This window comes from Saccopteryx leptura, chromosome 1 (assembly GCF_036850995.1).
Source record: "Saccopteryx leptura isolate mSacLep1 chromosome 1, mSacLep1_pri_phased_curated, whole genome shotgun sequence".
In the NCBI taxonomy this organism is placed as follows: domain Eukaryota; kingdom Metazoa; phylum Chordata; class Mammalia; order Chiroptera; family Emballonuridae; genus Saccopteryx; species Saccopteryx leptura.
In genome coordinates, this window is record NC_089503.1 from 167,644,357 (window position 1) to 167,653,769 (window position 9,413).

The following is a 9,413-nucleotide window of genomic DNA, read 5'->3' on the forward strand; positions in this document are numbered from 1 at the left end:
GGTCACTTGGTCTGCTGTAGCTCCCCGGTCAAGGCACATATGAAAAAGCAATCAATGAACAACTAAGGAGCCGCAACAAAGAATTGATGCTTCTCATCTCTCTCCCTTCCTGTCTGTCTGTCCTTATCTGTCCCTCTCTCTGACTCTCTCTCTGACTTTCTCTCCGTCAGAAAAAAAAAAAAAAAAAGGAAGTTACATATAACTAGCTATTTCCTTCTGGTGCATTCCACTTTGCTTCTCTCGGAACACTGGGGTCCTGTTTAGTGAGCTGCCTAAATGGCCCTGATGGCCGAAGAGGAATTGCCCTCCAGTTTGCTGACTGACTTCCAGTGCTCAGTGACTGCTCTGACCTAATTTAGCTGAATGTGGCTGGAAGTATAAACTAAACGATTCTTACAGGAATAACTCTTCCACGACAAGCGTGTGACAACTAGCCATCCCAGGCCTCTACCCTAGCAGATTATGAATCTCCAGACTTCCGCCAGTTTTCTCTCCTACCCCATCTGGGGAGCGTAAAGGGCAGGACAGCACCATGTAACAGCCTTTCCTTTCTAGCTTATTGCTAATAAGGGGTTGTGGGATGAGACAGTCCAGAAACCACTGACGGCTTTTGGATCCTTTTGCCACTGTGCTATGGACTGTTACTGGAATGATCTGTGAGCTTACTCCCTCTGTTGAAATATTGAGTCATCATACAAGAGATGATAGTTTATGTGTACTCAGTGACTGCAAGCCAAGGCAGGGACCAGGATGAGCCCCCTGGAGTCAAAGCAGCTCTATCTCCAAAGAGCTCCTGCCTGTCAATGCACCGCAATCAGGTTATTTTTCCCTGAGTGGTTTTCTGTCTCTTCCTTTCTCAGTGTGGCAGTTGCTCCGTGCGGTAGTGCAGCATGCAGCTCCATAGCAGAAGACAGAATATGCTTCTGGATCTCTCAGTAAAAGTCCTTCCACTGCTGGGGTTCGTGGGAAGTGTCTGTTAGAAACCACAGCGAGAGTGTATGAGTGACAGTTTCTGTCTTTCTCTTTTCCAGCCCCTTACACCTACATCATCTTGATTACCAGTGCGGTTAGCACAAGGCACTGTTTCATTGACATGACTGTGTACATTATTGTCTTAACACACATCTCTTTCACCAAGAATTTGTGTTTTAATTTTTGAGTTTTGTTTTGCAAGGATTCATCTAGACGGGTTAAAACTTCTTTTCCCACCAAAAATAACCTATATGCTTCAATTATACCAACTCTATTTTTTTTAAGTAAATGTAACTTAAAATGCTACTTCTATTGGGTAATTTTTTTTTTTTTTTTTTTTTTTTTTGTGGCAGACACAGAGCCAGAGAGAGGGACAGACAGACAGGGAAGGGAGATAGATAAGAAACATCAGTTCTTTGTTGCAGTTCCTTAGTTGTTCATTGATTGATTTCTCATATATGCCTTGACCGGGGGGCTACAGCAGACCGAGTGACCCCTTGCCTGAGCCAGCATCCTTGGGCTCAAGATGGTGAGCCTTGCTGAAACCCTATGAGCCTTGCTGAAACGCTCAAGTTGGCAACCTTGGGGTCTTGAACCTGGGTCCTCCTCATCCCAGTCCAATGCTCTATTCACTGCACCACCGCCTGGTCAAGCTATTGGGTGATTTTTATGTTTCCTAAACAATTATAAAAAGGTACGTAATTCAAAAAATAGGGTACTTTTACAATCATGAAATGCCCGCGTGCTGCTATTGTATAAGTAGAAATGGTCAGTTGTGAGATTTTTCTCTCCCTTTCTTTCCACTCTAAATTCCCTGCAAAATAAATACCTGCGATTGGCACCTTGAAGCTTACCTGAAATTTCCCTCTTCTGTAGCCACTCTGATTCTCTTTTTAAAATTTACTGTATATTATTATTAAGTTTTTGTGTTCTTTCTCAATTGTTACGGTGTCTTTTCCCAAGCAAAACTTCTCCTATCATTGTATTTTAGTTTTAAAAGCTTTTTTATGAACAGCATCGCATAGAATGTATTAGTTTAAGTTTTGCTTCTTTGACTTATAATTTGTAGACGTATCCTGTTTTTGAATTATTTACTTTTTATCAATTGTTTAAGAAACATAAAACTTATACTAACTGAAATGAATGACCTGTGATGACACACAAGGTTATATTTATAGATTAACCTCAAATAAAATAATAAGCCAAAGAAGTGAAACCTAAAATAACACATTTTATATGATGTTGGAGGCTAAATTGGGTTGGGCACATTCTTATGGAGTCACAGAAAGAATAAAAGTTGTCAAGGTAAACTCATTGACCTTTATCTATAACTAGAAATGCCTGTACACCTTCTCTGAATCTGATACTCTCTGACTTCTCTCATTGAATATGTGGAAGCTAGATAAATCTTTAGGTTATTTATTTTGAACTATTGGTTTCTCAGATACTACTTCCGATTTCATTTTTTTAACCTTAATTTCTTTTTCATCAGAATGCCATTTCCCTAGGAAAATATATGCATGAATTGCCCTATAGAATTTTTCTGCAAAGCTGAATGTTAAGTACATATTTGGAACTAATAAAGCTGCTACTAAGAACAGCATAGCACAGGACATTTTTTTTTCACTAGAAAAGAATGAAGTTGATTTGAAAAAAGGCAAGGTTTAAGGAAAGTCTAATGTTGTTGTAATAGTAGGTTTTAATTTGAAAAAAGTAGAAAAAATAAATAAAAGTACTTTATACCTATAAATGTGGTAAAATGGAGTATGCCCAAAAGACACTAGTTACAGTAAATCTGAAAATCTGATGAATTTTCTTTTATCTAGTGGAGGGTAACAATAAAGTGTGTGATTCCATTTTTGATGGTTTTTAAATGAAACTTATTAGGGTGACATTGGTTAATAAGATTGTATAGGTTTCAAGTGCACAATTCTATGACACATGATCTGTGTATTGGTTTGTGTGCCCACCACCCAAAATCATATCTCCTCCCATCACCATATATTTCTGCCCTTTAACTTATGACCCCTTTACTCCTTCCCTCTGGTAACCACCATGCTGTTGTCTGTGTCTATGAGTTTGTTTGTCTTGTTTGTTCATCTGTTGCTTGAGTTTCGTATGCCACATATGAAGGACATCATATGGTTCTTGACTTTTTCTGTCTGACATTACTGGCTTAGCACAATATTCTCAAGGTCCATCTAGTTAGTTGCAAAGGGCATCTATTTCTTATGGCTGAGTAGTATATGAATGCTGATCATTTTTAAGACCCAATACTCGCCCTTTGCCCCCTGCCCCACTTCTGGGAGAGCAGAGAAGAAACCTCAGGTTCTCCCACCAGTGGGTCTACTAGGCTGGACAAACCATTTAATTGTCCTTGACCCTAATGTTTCTCAGTGCATCTATTGTCTTATTTTGTTATGGACTGTTTACTTACTTTTCAATTGCAATGGTTTCTATTGAACTTTTTAAGCAAGTGAATTTCTCAGATGAATATCAAGACAGCTTAGGTCTACACAACTGGTATGAATTCAAGGCATTTGGAGTTAATGGATTTGATACCATGTTAAAAATGATGTGTTGTAGACTATTCTGAAAACTCTTTTAAAAAGAAAAATGCTTTCTAAAATATTCTTTTTATGGTAGATCATGCATTTTAAAAAATGTCCTCCTTGTGGCCTAAAATACTGTATTTCAATTAAATGTTACTATTTTTAGAAGGCTTTCATAAGCAGCCTAAACATAGGGATCATACCAGGTAAACAGCAGTAATCTAGACAGAAATCATTAAAAGGGCCTTTACTGCACTCAGGAGGTAACAGAGTTAATATTAACTCACCACTAGGAGTCTTTTCTTTTTCAGATAGCAGGCAGTCTGAAAGTTAATTTTTTTTCTCTCTCCAATTGCTGGGTTGCTTGTCTATTTGAAGTATCTTATTGAATATAGACTTCTCATCTTCAAATTTTTAGCACTTAATATTTGTAATAAGTAGTGTAAAAACTTCTGAGGAGTTGCTACAGTATTTTTTTTCCAATTGACAGAGTATCTGGGAGAAAGCATCCTTGTGTAACAATTTTAGCTCTTCAGTTGCTATTTTGGATAATCATGTTATTCAGTGTTGATATGCTGTGGCAAAGTATAATTTGCAAAGTCTTGATAACTGTCCTACATTAACTTCCCATGCAGCAGCTGAGTTGGGGATCAGGTTGCAGGAATTGTGTTGAGTGCTTTTGGGATACGCACCTATGTGGATTGAAGGAGTCAAGGTCAGGCTGAGGGTGATGGTAGGTTGCAGTGCAACAAAGCCCTCAACCAATCTAGTGGGGAAATTTGGAGCTGGATGGAACACTGTGGTCCCAAATTTGACAAAGTGGGCTGGAGCTTAACACTCCTCATCAATAGTCAGTGGACATGTGCTTCTCCCGAGAATGGGACATGACATCATGTGAGGTGGTTTCTTCCAGCTGTGAGATGTCAGTCATTAGCATTCTCCACAGCTGGGAGAAGGAACGCTGTAGTCTTGAAAGAGCAGGAGGGATTGGTTTTGCTAAGTACCACAGCACTTACTACAATCCACCCCTTAGGCTTCTTGGTTCCACTAGACACATATAATTTCTGGAACAGTTCTCCCAGGATTCTGGAGGACCTTTTTTCCTGGGGGAGGGTCTTATAAGAAAATAGTTACTGAGACAAAATACAGTCAACTCCTAACATTGCAGCTGGTCTCTTGACCCCAACTGGTACCATTTGCATCCTCCACAATATATGAATTGGGCAGCATTTCATCTAGCTGGTGTATGGAGCACTGAGCAGCTGCACATAATGAAGACTTCTGTGGACAGAAGTGAGTGGGAATGAGGAGGTTATACTTGAAAAAAGCAGACGGGTTGTGGCGAGATCACCTTCCTTTAAAGCAGTGGTCCCCAACCTTTTTTGGGCCACAGACCAGTTTAATGTCAGAAAATATTTTCATGGACCAGACTTCAGGGTGGGACGGATAAATGTATCACATGACTGAGACAAGCGTCAAGAGTGAGTCTTAGACGGATGTAACAGAGGCAATGTGGTCACTTTTAAAAAATAAAACATTGTTCAGACATAAATATCAATAAAACGGAAATAATGTAAGTTATTTATTCTTTCTCTGCGGACTGGTACCAAATGGCCCATGGACCTATACCGGTCTGTGGCCCGGGGGTTGGGGACCACTGCTTTAAAGGATGGCAGGGGTCTATTGGGGAGATTCTCTCTCCAGTGCTGATCAGGCAATTTCTGATTGGCTGGTTTAAGATTCCATTTCTAGGCGAAAAGAACTCTATATATTTACTTATTTTGGCTTGAAAGCAATCTATTATTTATGAGAACAGATGTGTTAAAATTTCTTACTGTGATTGTGGTCTTATGTTTTTTCCCTGATTTTCTGTCAGTTGTATATAGAGGGTGTATTAGGAAGTAAAAATGAATTTCTAGTGTCTCTATCTTAGTGCTGATTTGACTTCTATATCGCCTAATAATACTTTTATCTTTGTTAAGCTCTTGCTTTGTTCCAATCTTGAGAGTTTTCATTCTTTGTTTGGAAATTCTGTGACTTAGCTAAATTAATTTAACTTTCATCATTAGCTTACCTGTCGGCAGGTTAACTCTTTGACTGCATAATATTTATTTATAGTAATGTATTTGTCATTTTAGAGAACTCATCCACTCTTGTGTTTACATTTAAACTAGTATAGGAATTTCTACATTTTGTTAAAGATGTCACAAATTTTGTGTGTGTGTGTATGTGTGTGTATTTCTCCTTAGGGCTTTTAACAAGCTACATATTGATTTCAACGGCTGTTGTAAACTTTTTGTAAGATATAATTAGGAATGCAGAGATCCTCTACTATATTTTCCTGAAACATTTCTGGAAATACAACTTTGCTGACTGATTGAAATGGTAAATTGATGTAGGGAATTGCTAACTAGAGAAACCACACTGTCTCAGGACAGCAGTAGCTGGTTGTGTCTTCCATCAACAGTTCTGCCTCGCACGGTGCAACAGCCTTGTACTGTGTTCAGCTTTCACATATCGTTCAAGACTGTTCAGTCTTCTCCTGTCTTTGAGCACTGAGCTATTAAATAAAAGAGACAGGATAAAGAGGTTTTCAAATCAAGTGAAACATGGAAGAAACATGTCTGTCAGCCTAAGATAAGATTTTTACAAGAGGATAACAAACACAATATAGAGAAAGAGTTGTTAGTTTTTCAATAGATGAACAACTCCAGTAAACAAAATAAAATTATGTCCCCGTGACCTCTGTTATTCTGTTTCACTGCTGACACAAGGGCTTGACAAGCATGGCAGAGCTGCCCGAAATACCACTGTGGTTCGGTGAGGTTCTTCATGATCTGAACAAACAATCAACATCTACAAAAATCTACAAAAATACCATCTTTTTCTAAAATGACTTCTATTGGGCTAAAAAATTGTTTTTCTCATTATTCTTAACCATCTTCACATATATGCTTGGAGGCAATAGTCAAATTTTTTTCACTCTCTCACCTCAAAATAAATAAACAAACAAACAAACAAATACACACACACAGACACTTATATTATGGCCATAACTCATAAAAAAGGCATTGCCCTGTATTTGATATTCATGCCAGTCAGAAAATTTCTATCCTTAGGGGGAAAATTCAGTGTTTCATCTATTGACATTTCCATACCTTTTCTAAAGATTTGATCTCATATGCCAGTATTGCAGGTTATTGTGACACCCTTTAGTTTGACCAGAATGGCTTCAATTTTATGATAGCAAGTTCAAATAGTAGTTAATCTAATTTTCCATATTTTTAAAATGAACTTTTTTTTGTATTTTTCTGAAGTTGGAAACGGGGAGGCAGTCAGACAGACTCCTGCATGCACCCGACCGGGATCCACCCAGCATGCCCACCAGGGGGCAATGCTCTGCCCATCTGGGGCATCACTCTGCTGCAACCAGAGCCATTCCAGCGCCTGAGGCAGAGGCCATAGAGCCATCCTCAGCACCTGGGCCAACTTTACTCCAATGGAGCCTTAGCTGCAGGAAGGGAAGAGAGAGACAGAGAGGAAGGAGAGGGGGAGGGGTGGAGAAGCAGATGGATACTTCTCCTCTGTGCCCTGGCCGGGAATCGAACCTGGGACTCCTGCACACCAGGCCGATGCTTTACCACTGAGCCAACCAGCCAGGGCAAAATGAGCTTTTAATCATTACAAAGTAAGTTTTCAAAAATAAAATGAAATTGAATACAATTCATTGCATATGCACACTTATATTCTTTGACCATCTAAAAGATGTCCACATATGTAATGATATTTATAAGTAAAAATGTTCATTTTATCTTTCTGTATGTGTAATTTGAGTTAGTTTCCTAACAAGTCCACTTATAAATGTGGGTGCTTTTACACAGCCAGACAGAATATATACCACTATTTAGTTGACAGTATTACTTCACCAAGAAAAAACACGAGCAAAATATTAATTTACTGATTAATTATGTAAGAGGGAAATTGATGAGAGAGAAACTTTCTTAAAAACATTGGACAAACCACATATAATCTATCAAATGTAAGCTATCAAATGCATAATCCTTCTCTGTCATGAACAAGATGCTCCAGTCTGGAAAATGGCATTTCTCTGTAGCCTTTAGTTTATAGGGGGACAGAGCAGAAGCACCATGTTAATGAATAGGTTGTCGAAGGGAACGTTTCTTCTCCAAACCTTTAGCCAAAGAATAAGAACTGCCACTCACTGCATCCTCCAAAACTGAGCTTTGAGTTGTGAATTGATTTCCCAAAAGTCGTTCTCTGAGCACCATGTGTGAGATGGAGGGCGGTGAAAGAATGAATCTTTGAGTGAGGAGTCCTTGGAAGGGATTGTTAGAATTCTTTTTTTTTTTTTTTTTTTTTTTTTGTATTTTTCTGAAGCTGGAAACGGGGAGAGACAGTCAGACTCCCGCATGCGCCCGACCGGGATCCACCCGGCATGCCCACCAGGGGGCGACGCTCTGCCCACCAGGAGGCGATGCTCTGCCCCTCCGGGGCGTCACTCTGCTGCGACCAGAGCCACTCTAACGCCTGGGGCAGAGGCCAAGGAGCCATCCCCAGCGCCCGGCCATCTTTGCTCCAATGGAGCCTTGGCTGCAGGAGGGGAAGAGAGAGACAGAGAGGAAGGAGGGGGGGGGTGGAGAAGCAAATGGGCACTTCTCCTATGTGCCCTGGCTGGGAATCGAACCCGGGTCCCCGCACACCAGGCCGACGCTCTACCGCTGAGCCAACCGGCCAGGGCCCAGGGTTGTTCGAATTCTTTGTGTTTCGCCTGGGTAGGGCTTCTTCTGTCTGCCACCTGGGCTGGTGATGGTCAGGAGACCACCACACATCTTTTAGAGATCTGACACATATTCCTGGGGCTGGGATACACATTGCTTTAGGGCCTCCTTCATGTGCACACACACACAAACACACACACATGCACGCATGCACACACACACATTCAGATTGGTTGCAGCTGTGTAGGAGGTAGCATGCCCTGAGAACAAGGTCCACACGGAGGCCGTCTGTGTGGGGTGCTGTCTGAAGATAGGCGCCTGGGCTGTGAACACCTGGAATGAAAGAAATTCAAGTCTAGGGTTCCCAGTTAGGGAATGACCTGAAGAGTCTCCAAGAGTTTCCCCCAAGTTGAGGCTACCTGGCACCTGCCACACAGAATGTGCAAAAACAGATTATGAGAATATGTGCCGTGTAGGAATGTGTCTTGAAGTCTCCATTACCCCTTGCCCAATTGCCCCCTCGCCCTGGGAGCCATGGCTGAAGTCTCCATTACCCCCTGCCCAGTCACTCCCTCGCCCCAGGAGCCATGGCTGAAGTCTCCATTACCCCCTGCCCAGTTGCCCCCTTCCCCCCCGGGAGCCATGGCTGAAGTCTCCATTACCCCCTTCCCAGTCGCCCCCTCGCCCCGGGAGCCATGGCTGAAGTCTCCATTACCCCCTGCCCAGTCGCCCCCTTCCCCCCCAAGAGCCATGGCTGAAGTCTCCATTACCCCCTGCCCAGTTGCCCCCTCGCCCCGGGAGCCATGGCTGAAGTCTCCATTACCCCCTGCCCAGTCGCCCCCTCGCCCTGGGAGCCATGGCTGAAGTCTCCATTACCCCCTGCCCAGTCACTCCCTCGCCCCAGGAGCCATGGCTGAAGTCTCCATTACCCCCTGCCCAGTCACTCCCTCGCCCCAGGAGCCATGGCTGAAGTCTCCATTACCCCCTGCCCAGTCGCCCCCTCACCCCGGGAGCCATGGCTGAAGTCTCCATTACCCCCTGCCCAGTCGCCCCCTCGCCCCGGGAGCCATGGCTGAAGTCTCCATTACCCCCTGCCCAGTCGCCCCCTTGCCCCGGGAGCCATGGCTGGTGAGTGGGACAGGAATGAGGC

The 9,413-nt window shown here is 42.3% G+C and overlaps 1 protein-coding gene across 1 annotated transcript; it reads left to right on the forward strand.

Annotated features, from left to right (window-relative positions):
* The first annotated feature begins 8,797 nt into the window (after positions 1 to 8,797).
* LOC136388161 (uncharacterized) lies at positions 8,798 to 9,127 on the forward strand. Its single transcript, XM_066360137.1, has one exon. The coding sequence runs from the start codon at positions 8,798 to 8,800 to the stop codon at positions 9,125 to 9,127; it is 330 nt and encodes a 109-aa protein (XP_066216234.1).
* Positions 9,128 to 9,413: the final 286 nt, after the last annotated feature.

Coding starts and splice junctions, on each gene's coding strand:
- LOC136388161 (XM_066360137.1), top strand. CDS start 8,798: ATGGCTGAAGTCTCCATTACCCCCTGCCCAGTCACTCCCTCGCCCCAG.